This window comes from Acomys minous, assembly GCF_964271855.1.
Source record: "Acomys minous genome assembly, chromosome: 10".
Lineage (NCBI taxonomy): Eukaryota > Metazoa > Chordata > Mammalia > Rodentia > Muridae > Acomys > Acomys minous.
In genome coordinates this window covers 29893866-29914140 of record NC_140491.1, presented here as the reverse complement: position 1 = coordinate 29914140, position 20275 = coordinate 29893866, and the positions used below count along the sequence as shown (strand labels likewise).

Sequence of the window (20275 nt, the reverse complement as noted above, 5' to 3'; positions counted from 1 at the left end):
AAGAGAAACTAGAAATAAGAGGTGGTAGAAGTCGTGATAGAATATTGAGAGTTGGAGGCAAAAGCCAGGTTCAGGGAACTCGGGGCTGTGATAATGGCTTCAGCATCTAAGGTCCCCAGGGCATGGTCCTCGAAGCTCCCTGAGAGCATGGCACCAGCTTTGTGTTTATGATGTTGGCCAATGTTACTGTAACTACATCTTAACATTTGTTCCTCCGCTAAGACAAGAGTTTCTGGTGCCTCCTATGCCACAGAGCCTAAAGGTGCTCTATCTAAAGTCAGCATTCTTAGGGGTGGAACCATTTTTCAAAACCTCTGTGAGGAGAAACAGCTAAGATGCGCCACCTAAGCAAAAACCAATCTGGGTTGGGACCTCTGGGAATAATGTAAAAGACTTCCCATATCTCAAGAAGCCTGTTGGGCTCCACTGGTTCTGTATCCACCACAGAGATAAAAGTCTAGAACATTTGTCCTAGCTTTCTATTCCCACTATAATAAATGATCACAGACATGGTGAGTTAGCAGAGAGGAGGATGGGTTAGTGGTGGGAGAGGGAGGGAGAGGGAGGTGAAAGGGTACAAGGCTTTGTTATGTAGGACAGACTGGTCCTGAGGCTCTGTCTATAGTGGAGCCTTAATGGACAGTGATGTATTATATACCTGAATCAGGATAAGGGGTAGATTGTAAGTGCTCATATCATGTCTAAAGAGACAAGAACATTATAACCACATCTGGTAATGGCCATGCTAATTGGCTTGACTGCCCTCATGTCACACTATAAACTTAGGTCAAAACATCAAGTCATGCCGAGAATCCTCACTCATCAAGTACACTTCCACAAAAGTGGAAAAAGTAGAAAATAAGAAATTGGGAAATCTGGATAACTTTTGTCTTATTTATGCTTTTTTTTTCTGCCAATGCAAATGTATTTCCAAACAAAAAGGTAAAGGGTGAAAATTTAAAAGGAGTGACCTACACTCTTTTCATGGGCTAAAACAACACAGATTTGTTGTCTTACAGTCTGGTGACCAGAAATTCTAAAGGCAAAGATGCTGGCTAGGCTGCGCCCCTCTCAGCATGTCTAGGGACTAATCCAGTCCCTGCCTTTTTTTGGACTGTGAAAGACTGCCTGCAGTCCCTATCTGAGAATCCTTCCTCCATCATCAAGGCCAGCAAGTGGACATTGTTCCACTTGGTACTGGCAGCTCCCTCGTCTTTGTAGGGACATGGTGATCCCAGCCAGTGCTTTAACCAATCCTTAAATCCAGCTGCCAGAAGTGGAGCTCAGCTTCAACCTGTTTGCTGGGGGATTGTATCATATTCTGGAATTAGCTGGTGGCTAGGCACCATTTTTTCTTTTCTTTTTTTTCTTCTTATTTTTCTTTCTTTTTGTGTGTGCTTGTATAAGTATGGTTGGTATTCCTGTGTGTAATCTATGTGTACATAGGTGTGCAGGTGTGTGTACCTGTGAGTGTAGGGTCCAGAGGAGGCTACTGGGTATCTTGTGACTCTTCACTCTATTTCTTTAAGACAGGGCCTTTCACTGATCCTGGAACTGTGCTGTTATCCTGCAAACCCAAGTAATCCTCCTGTCCTTGTCCCTCATAGCACGTGGGTTTTGGGTAAACAAGCACATGGCCACACCCACTATTTGCAATGGGTGCTGGGATCTGAAGTCAAATTTTCACATCTATAAAGCAAGGGCATTCTCAGAGCTGAGGGGCTCTATCTCACTTGGTCAGTTTCTGTCTCTTGTATACACACACACTCACACACAGTCTCACACTCACTGACACACTTAATTTTATCCTGTGTATTTAAAATATTATACATTAACTCATTAAGAACCTTCTTGTGCTTTTATTTGAAAGCAGGACATTGGTCTGGTTAAAGACAGATTGAAAGTCCTTATCCAGGCTTTGTGGATGGCGACTCATACTTTAGATTCATTAGGAAGTCTCTGTGTTCTTCGTTAAGTCCACCATGTGTGCCTAGGGACTGGACTGGGCCTGTGCTGGGGTCTTCACACATTTTGATTAGGAGATAATCCTCTATTCAGAGTGACAGGGGGAAACAGATAGATTAAGTAGACTGACAAGGATCTCATGCCTAGATCTTGGGTGGGAATCAGAGAGTGAGGCCGACAACCAAGCTTCTCTTGGTGACCACGCATGGATGCAGAGTGCAAACGGCTGCAGTAAACCCAGCAAAACTTTGGCCTGCAGGGTACACCCGACTCTGACTCTTGGGTCTCCATTTTCTTCTAGTATCCGAGAAATAGCTTCCTATGTGAAGGACTCTCTGCAGCAGGCATCAGAGTGCGAGCAAAAGTCTTCAGGGTTGAGATGATGCATTTGATTTAATATCAAGTGGGGAAAATAGGAGATAAGAGAAAGATGATTGCAATCACATTCTGTGTTTGCAAGTGGATTTATAGCAGGAAGGAAATGGACAGGGCAGTGAGAAAAGTAAAACAATGAAGCATGTAAGATGATCATTTTTATTATGAGATTCATTTTTCAAAATGCTCCTAGCGTGGCTTCGTTATAACTTCAAAAATAAGAACACACAATACAAATAATAATTTTTGGCCTGTGGCCTCATGGTCACACTTGCCCTGGCCCTGCTCTGCCCCTTGTCTTGGAAGGCATTCCACTTTTTCAGCTAAGACCCCCCCCCACACTCTTCCTGCTACATGCCCCACAGCACTGTCCCCCTAGTACTGAGAGCACTGCACCTTACCATTACTGCTTTGATTTTTCCATCTCTCTGTCAGACATGAGAGTGTGTAGGTTGGGGAAGCATGTTCCCTTGCACATAGACATATCTTCAGTACTCAGCCAAGGCAGAATAGTTATTGACTAAGAAATATTTATTGACAGAATACTTAAATCTCCAGCTGAATGCCAGCTTTCAAATGTCAGGATTGCTGACTTACAATTATTTGGTTCCTTTGGTGACAGGCACTTGTCAAATCTATGTGTTACTTTCTCTTTATACTTACACTGTTCAAGCAAATGCTGAATGGCATGGCTCCATGAGCTGACAATGAACCCAAGGACAGGCTCAGATGAAGTGTGTTCAACAGGGAGGGAAAAATCAGAACACAAGGAAAAATAAGAACCCTCATCCAGAGTGGCTAGGAAAACACCAGTGTTACTTGGTCTGGAGACTTTCCTGTGTGGTACCACACCCTCCAAGACATCCTAAAACTAAATATGACAATGCCATTTTAAATACTTGCCATTTGCTTATGACATTTGCCATAAGTACTTTGTTTTAGAGGCAGAAGAAGGGATTCAGCCAAACGATGAGCCATAGATGATGATGGCAAGATGCAAATTGTTCCAACTGGACACCCACTCAGACACCTTACTCTGCTCCCTAAACAACTGTTGATGTTAGGTGATTCCTCCAGCCTTCACCAGAGCACCAAAAGTGAAGGTGAGTCTTTCTAGGTAGTCTGTTACCTCTGAAGATGAATCTCCTTCACATTCCCAACACAAGGCTCCTGCACCCAGGGCAGACATCACCAATCAATCTCAGTGTTCTTTCCCATCAAACCTAGTTTAGTCTCAGAGTCATCCTCAGTGTTCAGAGCTCAACTTACGGTCTCTGCCCCCTAGTTACCAGAAAGTTCTTTCTCGTATTATTTATTGATTGATCTTCTGTGTGCTCTTTGTAACAGTCTGAACTAAGGACAGCCTCAGACCTGGCCAGCCTTGAGTGCTGGGGACAAAGCCTGTCTTGGTAGGATCAGCAGCACGGTATGAGGTATTCCTAAGCCTCAGGTGGACAGGGCAGAGACGAAGGCTAGCAACAGGCATTTGTTAGTGGGACAAAGAATTTTCCCATGGAAGCCTGAAGGCCTCCAATGCAGGACCAAGGTCTGGGTGCGGGGAGGTTGGAGGCTGGAGGCCGAGGGAAGGTCAGGGCTGCTTAGCAGCAACACAGCTGAGGCAAGCCCCAGGCTGTTGTTCACAGTACAATAAGTGTCCATCAGACCAGATGGCTTTCTTTTGAGAAGACAACCTGATCCCTTTCCCCCAACTTTATTTCAGAACTATGGGCTCAGTCAGGAAGACGGCTGTAATAGAACGCCGAGTGTACCAAACCTAGGGAGGACTTCCAGGAGAGTTTGGAAGGGCAGCTGTGAGGTCCGATTCCCACAGGCTTCTTCCTAACACCTCAGTATGAGTCTCACATGGCTTCTATCTGTGGAAACCTTCTAGGTTTTTGGGAAGTTGCTGTAGACACGGTTAGACAATTCTGTTTTGGCCACGGCTGTCCAGCGTGGAGGATGGATTTGGCTCAGGCTGGCCGTTAGCCTTCTCCTCTGACATGGGTGAGTCAGCCTTCACCTCTGGGGCCTGAGCCTTGTTCCTCTTGGCGAATGCCTGGCTGATCTCTGCATGGGTTCTGTTTTTGGTCTCGGGGAGCACAAAGTAGAAGTAGACAGCGGCCGCGATACATATTGTGCCGAAGACGAGGAAGCAGTAGGACTCCAGGCTTTTCTGTGCAAAGGTAGAAACAAAAAACAGCCAGTAAAACAGTCAGTAAATAAACTAGCTGGCTATAAAGCCACGCTGCAGGATTCTCCTCTGCGGCTGGCACTCATGTGCCAGCAGTTCTGGATAAAACCCCACAGTGGCTGCTGTCACCACAAGAGACAAGTAGAGCCACATGATACTTGAACTAGTCTCAAAGAAATTGGGGATAAGTCAGTTTCCCACCACGGCCAAGATGAGAAAAAAAAATCGGTCTTTATTGCTCTGTCTTTTTTTTTTTTAAGTAGGCATTTAAAAATTGACCATTAAGAAAGGAAAATGTAGTATTTGATGAACACTATCTTAGGTTTATTTCTTTTACCATTCACCACATTCTTCCTCCTCCCATGATACAGAAGACAACTGTAAAGGCCCAGTTTGTAAGAAAGAGATGGAGCACAGTATCAAGGGTACGTGTGCTCCCTCACCCCAGCCCCCGATACGCACAAGCTAGAAAGGCTAGTAGGTAAGATGCTGGATGTAGTCACTGTTGCTTGTGTCTTCATTGGAACTCAGCACTTCTGAGATTCTGGCCTTCCCAGGGACTCTCCTGCCTCTGTGGCTCCTGGCATGGTGCTTGGCTCTCAGCAATGGTTTGTTCAATAAAACTCCCTCGGCTGGGAGGATTGCTCCTGAGCAAGTATTAGGAGCTGTGTTCGAATCCTTAGCACCCATGTAAAAAGCCAGGTTTGGCTGCACGCTAATCTTGCCTGGCACCCCAGCACGGGGAGTAGGAGCAGGGAAGGATGGGGCTTTCTGGCTGCTAGGCATGCACTTGTAACCCCAGGAGTAGAAGCAGGAGGACCTTAACTTTATGGTCATCCTTGCCTTCACGAGTAGTTCAAACCAACCTTTGGAGAGAGCCTATCTCTTCGACCATCAGAGGCTTCCTGGTTTACAGCTGCTAGGCCTGACTCCTACATATTACAAATATCTATTGATCAAAGGCAAGGTGACATTGTTTTTGAACAACACTTCCCAAGAAGCATTGTCAGGGTTTTCGTCAATTCCATTTAATCTCTGATTGGAAACCAGAGATTTTAGATATACAGTTCTTAAAAGCCCAGGTATGTTGTATGCATCCTGATGCTCCAGTCAAACACATTCAGTGTCACGGTGCCTCTGTGGTTGTAAAACAAGGACAATAGTGGTTTTGTAGGGTTGTTATAAAGAATAATTGAAACATCGCCCTCAAAGCACGGTGGGTGGCGAGGGGTGCCTTGCTCTGAGGGATGTGCCTTCTGCTTGTCCATAGAGAGTCTGTGAGCCACGAGGAGGAAGGGGGGGGGGAGAATCAGGAGCTCCCTGAGAGTCAGAGAGTCGGTGCCAACACAGAAGCCACTTAAGACGGAATTTCAAACCACTGAGTATAAAGTTCCCTTATTTGAAATGTGGTGGTGTTCGCCCTCGTGCTGTTTTGGTGACGAAATGCAATGGCTCCTACAGTTAGTCCACATCCCTGTGTGCAGTCTAATACCCGGGAGTAGTCTAATACATGGTAGAGCCTTGCAGTTTGCTGCCGCCATGGGGCCCCCAAGACACCTACAGCCAGGAGGGCTCCACTAGCCAGCTCCACTCAGACCTGATCCATCAGGAAGTCATGCTGACCCTACCTTGAGGTGCAGCCTGCATCCGACACTTGTCACCACTTTGATGGCCACTGTATTGGCGGAAGCCACCATTGTGCTCTGCCTGGATCATTGAATAGCTTCTCTTCTGAGTTCCCTGCATCTTTCCTAGTGCCCTGGATTATTCCCAGGAGAGAAGCCACCATTACTGTTAAGCAATGGGCAGTTTGCCATTGTTCTATTCATGTCCAAAGTCACTCTAAGTCAAGCCGAAGTCTTTCCCATGGCTGACCACTAGTCCCTTCCCATGTTGACCTCTTGTCCCCTTTACTTTTCCTGTGGATTTTCCCTTTTTGTCTGCCCCAGCTTTAGCTCCCTGGTGGCTGTTCTGTCCTGGGGTCTTTGCACACGCCACCATCTGTCTTCTTGTAACAACCATCAAAGAAGCCTGCCCACCTTGCTTTCTCACGTTCATCATCTCTGCCTACAGGGTCTTCTTGGGAGAGAATCTCTCTAACTCTCCTTTTGGGAGAATGCCTCCCAGTCCTCATTAGTTGCTCTCCAACCTCTCATCATTGTACAGCAATAGAGTGTAGAACTGTGTGTTAATGAATTCTCTTACCACTGGGGTAAGCTACGTGGCGGTGGGCATTGCTGTTTTTCTTGCATCCCCAGAATGCAGGGAGTGGTAGAGAGACAGAAGGCTGGCAGTGGGTGCTTACTGAGAACATGGGTGTCCTTAGGCTCTTTACCCCACCCAGGGCACTCCTGGAGCTGGCTGGGATGTCTTTACTGCCCTCTGGGTACTATGTGCTTGTCTTTACTCCTCAGAGAGCATCCATGAGGTTGCTTGGATTTTCCAGTTTCATAGAATTAAGTTAATCCATGGTGCCTGCAACATCTGGGGAAAGGACACTTGCCCCCTTTCTTGCCAGTCTCAGGGGCAAAAGGGCAAGGGAAAGTAGGTTGAAAGACCATGTCTCGGGCACTGGGGCTATGGTGGAACACACAGATGAAAAGTACTGATGGGCCTCTGATACAGTTCTGCTAACCAGTGTGTTGGGACTGAATCCACCACATGGTGAGGCCTTTCTGAGGTGACTAAATCATGAGGGTGGATCCATCACAAATGGGGTTAGAAATCCCAAACTGAGTTGAAGGGAACCAGGCAGACAACTCCTTTCACCCATCTATCTTCTTTCACACGTGAAGACACTGAAAGGTACCATCTTGGAAGCAGAGAACAGCCTCTAGCAGATCCAACTAAGAACCACCATTATTCTAGAACCAGGTTCCTCCTCCACCTTCAATGACTCAGTGTCAATGCCTCGTCATCACTAAAGGCCAATTAGCCACCACTGTCATGTCCCTATGTACAGGCTTCATAGCCACTATAAAGCCTGCACCATCATGGCCTGGTCCCCCTACCCCGTTTTCCATACTCATTCAGAAGTAGCCTTTTGTTCCCCACCACCACCACCAATAAGTTTCTTGCATGATGTCTATTGCATGATGTCTATTACATGGTGTGTGTTTTGTAATATTCTTTGGCCCCAATTTCCAAGGTACTCTTTCACTGCAAAACCTTTTTCCTTGGACTCCCAGCCTCAGAGAGATAACCACACTAGTGGCATTTTGTGATAGCAGCATATAGCTAGGATAGCCCTTCTCCTTGAGCGTACTTCCCTAGGGGAGGTACCAAGCTGCGGCAGACGTACTTGCTCATCACCTCTTTTACCTTGCCTTGGTGTTGGAAGTGACAGTACCAATCACTGGCTCTGCAGGGGGGAGGGCAAGAAAGGGAGAGGATGGAAGGAGCTTATGCAAATGAGGATTTATTCTGCCCTGTTATAGAGCCAGATCTTTGGGGCCAGTCATGGGCCAGCTTAGCTCCTCTTTACAGATCACAAAAATCAGCCCCGTGAGTCAGGTTGTTACTGGAGTTGTTAGGGTCAGCACCCGGCCCCTGGCAGCCCTAACCAGCTAGGCTCAGCCACCCATCCTCAAGGCATACCTCAGAGGCAAAAGCAGAGGGGAGAGATATATCAACGTGGCCTCATTGGGAAAAGGAACAAATAATAACGGCCAGTGAGCCTCAAGCCAATTGTTGAGGTCTCGACATGAGGTTTAGGATTAAATAGAAGGTAAGCGGTGTGCATAGCTAAGCAGTCCTGGTCAAGGTGTGTCCCCACCTATCGCTGATCCATCATTGCCCTGGCTTCAGTTTCTCATAAATTGTCAGAACATGGTGAAATCTCCTTCCCTAAACAGGTTCCTCCTCTGGCTGGCACCATGGCTTCTGCCTTTCCTTCTCAGAATCATGAGATTCCTAGCAGAGCATTGCTTCAGCGGTGACAATGGGTGGGGCACAGGTGTCTCTCTTTAGAACACTCTTGCACAGACAGCTCTTGTTATTTGCCAAGTCCATGCTGGCCAGGGCTGAACTGAAATCTAGCACTGTGCTCTTCTCCAAAGCTGCCTTGACCCTTGTTGGACCTTGGCTTGAGCTGAGGACAAGACTGGTCAAAGTCAATGAAAACATTAGCAACTGCTTTCGAATTCATTGCTGCCTGTCCTGGGAATGGCTGACCAGCTGTGTTCACCAGCGACATTAGGCTGCGCTCCAGATAAGAACCAAGCTCACTGAATCTGATGGATGTGGTGGAACCTCGCTTGGGGTGGATGCTTGCCTCTCCCACCCTGGTAAAAGCAATCACCCCTCTTCACAACCTCATTCCAGCTCCCAGGGGTGCTGTTAGCCATGGTTATATCACTTGTAAAAAAAAAAAATACATCTTTTATGTCATTAGATGGCCATGAAAGTGGTGCAGATTTTCTATTTTAGAGAGGAAAATTTCTTCTCACAATACAGTAGAATGTTAAACTATGCTAAAAATACAAGGTAATTTTGGCAAAATACTGCTTTTAGGAAAAGGTCCTTAAGATGAAGGGGGAAAATTCTCAGCTATTTTTTTTTCCTGCTCCTCTGAATCAGAACGGTGAAGGGATAACTGCTTCCCGGAACAAAAAAAAAAAAAAAAAAGAGAAGTACACGTCGGGAATGCGGACTCCAGCTCCCCCAGAGTGGACCTACGGGTTGCTTTGTAGATGGTGTGGTGGGTGGGCTCAGAGGAGGGGCATGGAGTTGTCTAAATACATGGCCACAAAAACCCCACTGTGCTCTGGGGGTGATGAAATGATAACCTACTGAAATTCTGGGTTAGGTTTTAAAGTAGCTAGTCAACTCATTCATGCAAAGCAAAAAGGTGCTCTGAGTTGCACTGATTCATTTCCACCATAACAGGCTACATGTTTGGAAAGAAGTGGCCAGAACTATATGTCCATACTTAGGAAGTGCCCGCCCATCCTTCACACTGGGTTCCGTCCTGTCCTCTATAAGTGCTGTTGTGGTCACGGTATCTCTTCGCAGCAATAGAAATCCTAACTAAGACATCTGCATACAACGCCAGCTGTGGGGCTTGTGGAAAAGGGCAGCCAATGGAATGCTGGTACGCTTGGGGCAGTGTCTCTGGCTTGTGTCTGTGGGGCTGTGTGACAAATGCTTTACCCACAGCCATCTCCTCAGCCTGCATCGCACCCCATTTCTTGACACACTCACACTTCTGGCCCATGCTGAGATCCTCACTTGTTTCTCTTATTTTTATTCTTGGTCATCACTACAATGTTCTCCTAATGCTGACAAAGTTACATGATGTGATAATTAAGCCCAAATTAACATATTATCTGACTATACACATCCCATCTTTTTAATGTATCTACACCCTATATATCTACTCACTCTCTCTCTCTTTCTCCACTCATATCTATAGTTGTATCAATGCCATCTATAGGGTTTTGTATTTTTTCCTTATTTGTTTATTTACATGTACACACACACGTGTGTGTGTGTGTGTGTGTGTGTGTGTGTGTGTGTGTGTTTCTTTTGAAACAGAATATCAGGCAGTCCAGACTAGCCTTGAACTCTCTATGTAGCCTGAGCTGGTGCCTATGTTTCCATCGCTCACTTGCAGGAATTCTAAGCTTCAAAGTTGGCCACACCTATGTGACCTATGCAACACCCTCTCTATGTGTAGGAAGGAAGAGGGGACTTGATCATTTTGGAACCTCTGTGCTGCCAGAGCCCATGCCACATCCATGTCTGTCTTGTTGGGGTACAAGCTGATTATAAGGTCGCACTCCCCCTACTGAGGAAGGGCTGAGAAGCAACTACACTTGAAGACAAGGCTTCTGCCGGGAGAGAGCTCTGGTCAGAAGCAGCGGATGGAGCCATTCTCTTACAGGGAAGACCTTTAGTGTCTAGATGAGGCCTCCCCACTAATGCAAATCTTTCCACAGGACCAGTTCAGAGGTCCTGTGCCCCACTACCACTTGGAAGAAAAAGCTGCTGAGGGTCAACAGTAGATTCCCAGGTGTGGAGCTGGCTGGAGACAAGGTGCCAGTTGCCAGCATGGCTGTCTGCTCAGCCAGGAGAGAGCATCACCATGCAGGTTTTGCCTCATGCCTCTCACCTCGTCCTTGCAAGCACTCTCCCCCTGTCCCTGGTTTCCCAAGGCCTTACCACAGGATCCCTGATAAACCAGACTACCCCAGCCCCCAGGTCTCCCTGCTCACAGTCTCTCATACCAATTCAACCTCTGAGTATCTAAAATGAACATTCTGGAGTGTGTAGGTTTGGTCCCATCTGTAGCACTTGTTAGCTGGGCAACTCTGGGACAGTGACTTGACATCTCTGTATATCAGCTGATATCTGTAAAAGGAGGCCAGTGGGGACACGGATGTCACAGACCTGTTATAGGATTACACAGGTCATACTATGTCATATGCTCAGGGAGAGCCAGCTGCACAGGGATGGCTCAGTCACCTGGTTGCTTGACTTGCTTTCTGTTTAGTTCAATGGCTTCTATAATGAGTTACCATGAACTGGGTGTTTCTTGTCCTCAGTTGGGGGCAACTAGTTCTTGCAGAAACCCTAGCCCATGCTGACTGATCCACGGGACCAATAAGAATGTCCACTCTGCAGTCCGGCTGCCTAGTAACCTGGTACCTAGCCAACACCACATGTGTGGTCATCGCTCCCTCCATGACCTCCTCTGTGACAAGTAAGCCAATTGAGTGGGCTGGGATAATTGCATTGAATGAAACGGAATATAAAACTTGGGCCCCAGATACACGAGAAACTGCCAGACTAGGTACAGTACCCACCGTGATGCCACTGGAGGGATGTGCACATGGGGAATGATTTGCAAATCTTAGTGATGTGAAATATAGGTCAAGTGGAACTGTAGTCAGCTGGAGACCGCTCCAGTGAACACAAAGGCAGGCAGGCAGGCACACGCACACGCACACACACACACACACACACACACACACACACACACACACACACACACACTCACCACAGAGCTCTGTGGAAGACACTGAGGAATGGCTCCCTCTGTGTATATCTTTATCTGTATCCATAACTAATCTTTTTTTGATAAATTAACTACTTGAGTTGAAGTGGACTTTTAGAATAGGGTCATCTGTTGAGCAACAGAGGCCTCTTTTTCTCTGTGTCTAACGGGTGAGGAGAAAGAACTTGGGTTCAGGTCCTGGCTCTGTTATGCCCAGTGGGAGTGACCTTGGGAGTCTCTCAGAGGGGCTGCTGGAGGCTGTCCCTCCTGGCACTAACAGGGTTGAAAATTTGCTGGCACACAGTGGGCACTCAATAGATGTGTGTGTGTGAGTGTGTCAGTGGAGGCGTCTCACTCCCGGCTTGGCAGGACGGCATTAGGACTGTAGTGCCTATAAGGTCTTCTACTCTGCCCACACACCGCAGGTGCGTAAAAGACAGTGACCTGATTCACAGACCCAGAGAGTATACGCTGAGCCTGCGAAAGCTCAGTTGTGAAGGCGTGGACAAGAGAGACAACATGCATCTTCCTTTTCTCCATGTAATGAATGCTTTATGGACTGCGGGTTATGTCCTAGCTGCAGCCGCTGAGGGACCACAAGGAGGAGAGTGCTAAGCATGGGCCCCTCTGTGGATTCTGTGGTCCACAGAGTGCTAAGCGCGGGCCCCTCTGTGGATTCTGTGGTCCACAGAGTGCTAAGTGTGGGCCCCTCTGTGGATTCTGTGGTCCATGGAGTGCTAAGCGTGGGCCCCTCTGTGGATTCTGTGGTCCGTGGAGGGGCTTGAGGTAAGAAGCCATTGCTAAAAATGCAGCCAAAGATGATTTGAAGGCTGCATGGTGACCTGCTTTCTAGCTGCTGGGTAGAGGAGGCTGCAGCGCAAAGGCAGAGTAGCACAGAGAGAAGCAGGCTGGGGAGCTGGGCCCCGGGGGGAAGCTGGGATGACCACTTGTTCCCTGGCCTCAGTGGGCTTGTCTGTAAGAAGGTCAGGAGTGAGTCCAGCTGAGGCCTGTGAGACTTCGTGCCATGGACACGAAGCTGTGGCTGTGGTCTGCAGCTGTGTTGAGTCATGGCAGGCTGGGGACAGGGCCTTCTTACTCCTCTGGCTGGCTGGTGCTACGGTTGCTAGCACATGGCTGGGCTGGCCTTAGCAAATGAGGAGGCGCTGACCGGACTTTAGAACAGTGGGTCAGAGAGGAAATGCCATTTGAGAAGAGATGGTGGGCTCTTTCTTGGAGTTACGAGATGGGGGTCTCACCTTTCTCCAGGTGGACTCACCTGTGTCCTGGGCCTCAGGGAGCCCTGCCGGGTACTGGAGCAGGGATGTTTCACCTTTTGATTGAGTGCCTGGGCCCTGCCTCTGTACGGAACCCTGGCAAAGACCTTGTCTTTCGTGTTCTGACCTATGGATAACTCCACAAGCTCACTTTCTACTCAGCCACCTATCTGCTTTACCCTGCTGCTACCATACTGGTCCCCATGTTATGCCCCTCCCCCACCCCAGGCCAAGCACACCCAGCCTCAGGGCTTTTGTACTGCTGCTTCAATAGTCTGCTTCCCAAATACCCCTGCTCCTACGTTTTTTCACGTCTCTACTCCTGTGCCACTTCCTTTAACAAGCTTTTTGGTACCACCACACCTCCAATAGCCCACATACCCCGGAACCGGAACCACATCTCTAACAGCCCACATGCCCCGGAACCGGAACCACATCTCTAACAGCTCATGACCACAGGCTGGGGCCAACGCATTTTTTTTGTTGTTGTTGTTGCCCAAAACACTGAAAACCTCATGCTGAATTACTAAGCAAGCCAGTGAATTTGCATCTCGTTCTGGAGTATGTTGGCGTTTTTTTGCAACCAATCACTGTCTTCTTTCGGAGGCTTGGGAGTGTGCGCGTAGGACACACACTGCCAAACTTCGATGAGATTTGTCCGGCCCAGTGGTGAGCCCACTGCAAAAGTGATTTGTGAGTCCTGAGATCAGAACTGCAAGTAGACAAATTTCATCATGGTTCAAGAGTCCCCAGGCAATGTGATGGCTGGAGACTCCCTTGTCAGGCATACCTGGATGAAGGGGAAAAGGAGCCCCACAGCAAAGTTGGAGAGCCAGTTGACTGTGCCCGCGATGATGAAGGCTGCCGGCCGCTCTGACTGCTGGAAGAACTCTCCGGTCAGGATGAACGGGATCCCACCTGTGAGGGGAGAGTTGAGACAGGAATGAAGCCCTGAACAGACCTCACCCCCAACACTGCATCCACGGCTGGGTGCTGGACCACCATGAAACAAGGATGCTGTCCGGGCAGGAGCAGCTGTACCTGCATGAGGGAGGGTAGAGCCCTTAGCATCCTTCAGCCCTGGCCTCCAGAGACACAGACATCCCTTTGGCCTGGGCCAAGGAGGAATGGGGCCCAGGCTGAGCTCTAGCACAAACTTAGTACTGCATGGACCCGAGGAATGCTTAAAGTGTCAGACATTGATAAAATACAGGGGCAGCTGCATTTAGAGCCAGGCCGTGCTCCTGCACACCTGTCTTGGGTTAAAATGCATTTAACACACAACAGCTACCTGCTCGTTGCTCAGCCTCATTACCTTACATGGGCTCACAGCATTCGCCTTAGCCTGATTCCCAGACTCAGTCTCCAAATTAGGACACTGATGGTTTGGATATGAAGTGCCGGCCAAAAGGTTTAGAGTTGAAGGTCTGGCCCCTAGATGGTGGGTGTGATCGTGAGATGTGACTGGTTCATGAGGACTCCAACCTAATCAATAGATTAGTCACTTGACGGTGTTAGTTAGAGGAAAGCAAGGCATGCCCTGAAGAGATACACGCTGTTGCTGGCCCCTTTCTCTCTCCCCTTTCTGTCTGTTATGGAGCGAGCGTCTCTGCTTTCTCACCATGGTGTCCTGCCTTCACTACAGGCATGCCCTGGAAAGATAGGTATTATTTCTGACCATCCCCTCCCCCTGTCTGCTTCCTGTCTGTCACAGAGTGAGCAGCTCGGTCCATCAGTTCTTCATGGCACTATATCTCACATCAGGCCCGGGACACCCTCTGTGACCTGTTTACCCAAACCCCTGAGACTGTGAGCCAAAAATGATCTTGAAAATAGATTCTTCCTGCTATTCATCAGAATGACTAAAAACAAACTGACATAGCCCATGATCCTTTGCGCCGGCTGCCACAGGGGCATAGCTGTAGGCCAGCCCAGCCAGGCAGGTGGCCCACAGAAGCTCAACTTGAAGGGCTGTTGTAATGCATGGTTAGCTGGAGGTGGAGTGGGAGTCAGAGGGAGACATCAGCAAGTAGTTGAGAACTCTGGTGTCTGTGTGGGGTCGGGGAGGAAGATACAGCCAAGTGCTTCGTGGCTTCTACCTTGGAGTTGCATAGATCAGTCATACAGAGAAGCAGCATTCCTCCCTACCCAGCACCCACCCTCACTGCCAATTTTCATCTTTTTCACTCTCACAGAGTTTTTCTGTTCCTCACTCCAAAGTGATATCCGGGCTGGAACAATGCCCTCCAGAACTCCCTGTCACAGACAGAAGCTGTTGAAGTCTCAAGAGAGATGGGCCATAGGAGTTCAAACTGGCCCTACTCATTCTAATTAAAGATGGGGGCCGCCACATTATAGCGGTGATCCGTCAGCTAAGGAACACGAAGTCTATCTATCAGAACAAGCCCCAGCCATGGCTTGGGTGGAGTTCGTCTTCCGGGAGATGCAGGTTCTCATTGGGGGCACTTAACGTCTTAGGTGAACATGAAAGAGAGGAAGTCTTGCAACAGACAACACCAGGCATTGGGGTGGGCTGGGGTAAGGGGTTAGGATTCTGCTTCAGACTGCCTACCTGTGATGTCACTGCTTACTTGCCACGGGGGCATGGCCCTCCCCTGGGTCATACAAAAGACATCCTCCATGTAGCATGCACTCTCTCTCTACCTCTCTACCTCTCTCTATCTCTCTACTTTTCTATCTTTCCTTTCTACCTTTTACTACCCCTCTCTCTCTCTCTCTCTTTCTCTCTCTCTCTCTCTCTCTCTGTCTGTCTCCATGTGTTTCCAGAGACGGTTCCTGTGTCTCCCTATTAAACCTCTTAAGTGGATCTATTGCATGGTGTGATTCCATCCCTCTGTACAGCTCCGCCGTTCACCTATAACCTCTGCCACCAACTTTAACATAGGGAACTTGCTAACCTTGGAAGAGGGCCAGCTGAGACCATCACATCCTAAACCTAGGGCTTGGATTGCAAGGCTGCAGAATGGATGTGTTTGGTTATTCACTCCGTGAACACAAGCGACAGGGCCCCCACTAGAGAACCTTCTTGAATGTGATGTCCACAGCCTAGCTCTGAAGGCCCAGGAAGGTCCTGTTATCTGGTTTGGATCCAGGAGGCTGGAACAGGTTTGGCATTAGCTGTATCTGTCACCATAGCAGGGTGTCTGTCCCACCTCCACTTGCCTGTGGCACCCTGGCTGAAGCCTTGGCTGGTTTTCCATAAGGCAGAGGGAGAGGATCCCTTGCCCCAGAAGAAGGTTGGCCTAAGTCCTTCTTGCGGGATGCATCTTCCCTGTCGCTTCCCAGAACTCTTGGGGAGGACCATGTTGCTCTTTAATGTACCTTCCATTCTTGCCTGGTGCCCGCTGCTGCTGTCTCTTGGAATCTCCCAAGGAAACCTCTGTTTTGAGTCCATTCCGAGGAAGCCCATCCTGGCTTTTTCCAAGTTCCATTCTGCCCAAGACTGAAGCCCAGACAGATTTGCTCTGTCCTGAGTTCCTGTTGACACGTGCTTCACCTGCTGTGACACCCAGGGCGACCTACTGTCCCAGCTTTACAGCCCAGTATCAGAAACCTCCTCGGAGTCAGCCAAGCAGCCCTGAGATCTCAGCTTAATCAGCTCCTAAATGCTTAAAGAGGGAAGCAATCCAGCTGTGACTAATCCCAAGATGCTAAATGAGTATACTTAAGGGAAAACAGAGAAGCCAGAGGCAGGGAAAGAGGGATGGGCCAGGTGGACATCCTTATTTGGTGAGGGGCTGCTTGGGGATCTGGGTGGGACCGAGGCTCAGTAGGTAAGTTAGTGGATCAGGGACTCAGCTGGCTGGAGAATGGGCTTTTCCTCAGACTCCATAGCATCCTGTTGTTGCCCCGAAGGCTTTGGTGTCTGCATGACTGGCTGTCACAGGATACAAATCTCGCTTATCTTTGCTAAGGGCAGGATGTGTGCGAAGATTCCCCAGAGGCTGCCTGATGGTGAAGGGGCAGACTTCTACGTTTGTTCCCATCTTAGCCCTTGAGGGGTGGCACTGTCGTGGTCATCTAATGACAGAGACACCAAATGATCTGTCTTCAACTCAGACATTTTGAAAATGGTGGCGGGGGTGGGGGAGGTGGGGGGTGGGTATTATTAATAACTGTGTTCAGAGGCAGGCGTGCTGGGAATCTGGCCCAGACTAGCCACTGAGGAGGGGATAGCGACATCATCCTGGGTCCCACAAGTGGCAAAGCAGAGCAGAGAGGGGTCTGGGACCCAAGCGCGCTTTCCTTGCAGTCTTCTCAGTCGAGGTGACCATCTTACCTAAAAAATCTCCAATGTACAGCTGATTGTACCACTGAAGCTGCCTGCGCAGTTGTGGCAATCAATTCTCCTGTCCCTGTGACTCTTTTTGGGCATGCAGAATTATCTTAGTTTACAAGAGATGACACAGAAGGGGTGAGCCTCCAAGAGAGCTGGACAGTGGGGCAAATCGTACGGCAGATGGAGGTGAAAGTCTGTATGGGACAGCAGCAGGCTCTGCCTGTCTCTAGCCTCCCCTGTAGAGGAGACAGCTTATTTTCCCTTTCCAGGCACCCCACCCCCACTCCGCCCTGCCAAAGCTTATGCAGCCTGTGCTGTAAGTGTCAGGCTAGGATAGGGTTAGAGAAGCCAGAGAGAGTGCTCTGCAGCTGGGCAGCACTGACATCCCAGGTTAGCTGTGACAAGCAGCTGCCCTTTACAAGGTCAACTTTCCAGACCGGGAGGCTGAGCCCTGTGGGTGGGAGGCTGAAAGCGTTCCCTGAGCTCCAAGCTGACAGCTGCAGGGCTGGACCTGTTCCAGGCCAGTCTCAGGAAGATGTTTTTCCTGCCTGTTTGATTTTTGCAGTACTGGGGATGGAACCCAGGGACTTATACATGACCTCTCAGCTACCCACCCCCATCCCCCTGTTTTTGAAAGGTGGTGGGTGCTAGGCTCCTCAGGCAAGACCCCTCCAGTAGCCCCTGCTCCCTCAGCCTCTAGCTCTCTCCGCCTCGGGGTCCCCTTCCTCTTTTTCCTTCTTCCATTCCAGCAGCCTGCAAAAGAACTTCTTACCTCTAACTTCCTTGTCCATCACTCCTTCCTGGCTCTGGGGCGTCTGTGCATCCCTAGTGCCCCGCCCACTCTCTGGGTTCCACTCCTCTAGCAGGTTACTGCTGGGGAGCCCCTGTGCCCAGGAGCTTGCCATTTAGGGATCTGCAGGCCCCTGGCTGCCTGCAGACCTTCTTCCTATGAACTCCACCTGGTCGACAGGAGCTTCCGGACAAGCTTGGTTTTGCCATTTGTCCCCACTCTGTCATTCTTCAGTTTATTATCTGGTGCTTGCACCCCTGATTTCTTAAAAGTTAATCTTATAGTCAGGCTATTTAGCGACCGTATACCTCTTGGTTTTGAAGTACAAGCTCCATAGGGCTGGTCCTGACGCCTGGCCCTTGTGTATAGATGCTACAAGTACATGAAAAATGGAAAGAAGGGGACAGATGGATTCCCCCAGCCCTCCCCTGCCCACCCCCATTACGACAGTGACAATTTAAGAACTGAGAAAACAAGGTAGTGACTTGGAGACCAGCAAACATGGTGCACCTATGGACGCGGTCACCCTGCACACTGTCGGCACTTGCTCCAAGGCAGATGCCCCGGAAGGGGTCGTAGATAGTCCATGGAGTGGGCTTCCCTGAACTGGCCCATGACGCACATGCCCTTGCTTCCTGCGTCTTTCTCACTTATGCCTCACAGTTCTTCCTGCAACCGCATTTCTCCTATGGGTAAGCTGATGAGAGAGGTAGGAAGAGGCGGCAGCCACATGGGCAGCTGAACGGGGCAGGATGTGCACTGAGGTGGGTGACTCAGTCCTAAGTTCTTTTACATTCCACGTGGCCTCTCTGGGAAAGCTGCCCTTTATCCTTAAGGGTCAGGGTCTGTCTGCCGCCTAAAATCTCTGTCAAAAGTCACGTATGGTATTGAACACTTGTAATCTTGGAACTTGGAGGCAGAGGCAGGAGAGTCAAGGATTTCAGGTTATCCTAGGGTACCCTGATAAGCTTGAGGCTAGCCTGGGCTACATGAGACATTGTCTCAAAAAAGTGTGTGTGTGTGTGTGTGTGTGTGTGTGTGTGTGTGTGTGTGTGTGTAAAACAAAAAAAAAGTGAGCACGATCTCCTAATTCTGGCCGCTTTGCTCCCAGTATGGAGATGATAACCACTCTCTTAAAGCTGAGCGCCCTGAACCTAGCCTTGCGTTCCCTCAGAGGAGCAGGAAAACAGTGGTCAGAAAATAAACACACTGAGTTGCTTTTACCTTCTTTTAGCAGCTGATTTTTGACACATCAGAGAAATGAATCATTATCATGTAATTGCTTCTCACTTGGGAAGGTGCAAATTAGAACAAGGCCGCTGTTGATGCCCCAGGCCTATGAGAGTCGCCCATTTGAGCTGTGAAAGAAGCTGTGGAATGGGGTGGGGGCGGGGCTTCCGCGTGACCTACTCCGCTTGTGGGGTTCTAACAGAAGCCGAGGCAGATGGAGGGCGGTGCGTCACTTCCGGTCCCAGCTAACTTTTGAGTTTCTCGTGAAAGGGGATAGCACAGGTAAAGAATGCAGTACCACACCAGAGTGTAAGAGGTGCCCAATAAAGGTGCTGACGATGATAAGGACGAGGGCGCTGATATAAATTGTGGTGTTGATGGTGACAACAATAGTTAAACTGAGAGTGGTGACAATAGTGGTGATGTTAGGGACCGGATTGTTGTGCCTTCCCCCATTTGTACATTGAAAACCTGATGATATCAATGCAATGGCATTAAAGAGATGAGAAGCAGGGAGGCGATTGCTCCACGAATAGAAAAGCCCCCGTGAATTTGAGGCCAGCAAGTCTTTGTTCTGTATCAGTCAGGGTTCCCTAGAGGAATAGAACTTATAGGATGAATCCCATCTGTCTGTCTGTCTGTCTGTCTGTCTGTCTGTCTATAAAGGGAGTTTATTAGAATGGCCTACAGGTCATCCAGCTAGTAGACAATGCCTGTCCAGCAATGAAATCTCCATGTTCAGCCCACAATGCTGGGTGTCTCAGCTTGTTTTCAGTGTACACCCGAACCTGAAAGAAGTAGACTCTAAACTTGGACTAGCCAGCCAGAGCAAGAGCAAGCAGGTAAAGAAAGCAAGCCTCCTTCTCCCATGTTTGTATATAGGCTTCCAGCAGATGAGTCCTGTACTAAAGGTGGATTTTTGCTCCTGGAAAGATTTGGATTGGAAGTAAGTATCCCCACTTTAAATGATTTAATTAAGAAAAAAATTCCTTAGAGGTGTATCCTGGCACTTTGGTTTTTGTTAATTCCAGATGTAGTCAAATTGACAACTGGCACAGTGTCTCAAAAACAAAATAAAATGAAAAACCCTCCAATCCATCCATCCATCCATCCATCCATCAATCAATCAATCATCCAGCTTTAGTCGTGGGAA

At 48.8% G+C, this 20275-nt stretch overlaps 1 protein-coding gene across 3 annotated transcripts in view; it reads right to left on the bottom strand.

Annotated features, from left to right (window-relative positions):
• Positions 1–2485: 2485 nt before the first annotated feature.
• SLC2A9 (solute carrier family 2 member 9) overlaps positions 2486–20275 on the bottom strand; it is a 140306-nt gene continuing 122516 nt past the window's right edge. For all 3 annotated transcript variants that reach the window (XM_084797774.1, XM_084797773.1, XM_084797772.1), the window contains 2 exons: positions 13593–13720; positions 2486–4513 (listed from right to left, as the gene is read on the bottom strand). In XM_084797774.1, the coding sequence (XP_084653900.1) occupies positions 4259–4513; positions 13593–13720 (383 nt within the window). In that variant the 3' untranslated portion in view covers positions 2486–4258. The remainder of the gene's footprint in view (positions 4514–13592; positions 13721–20275) is intronic.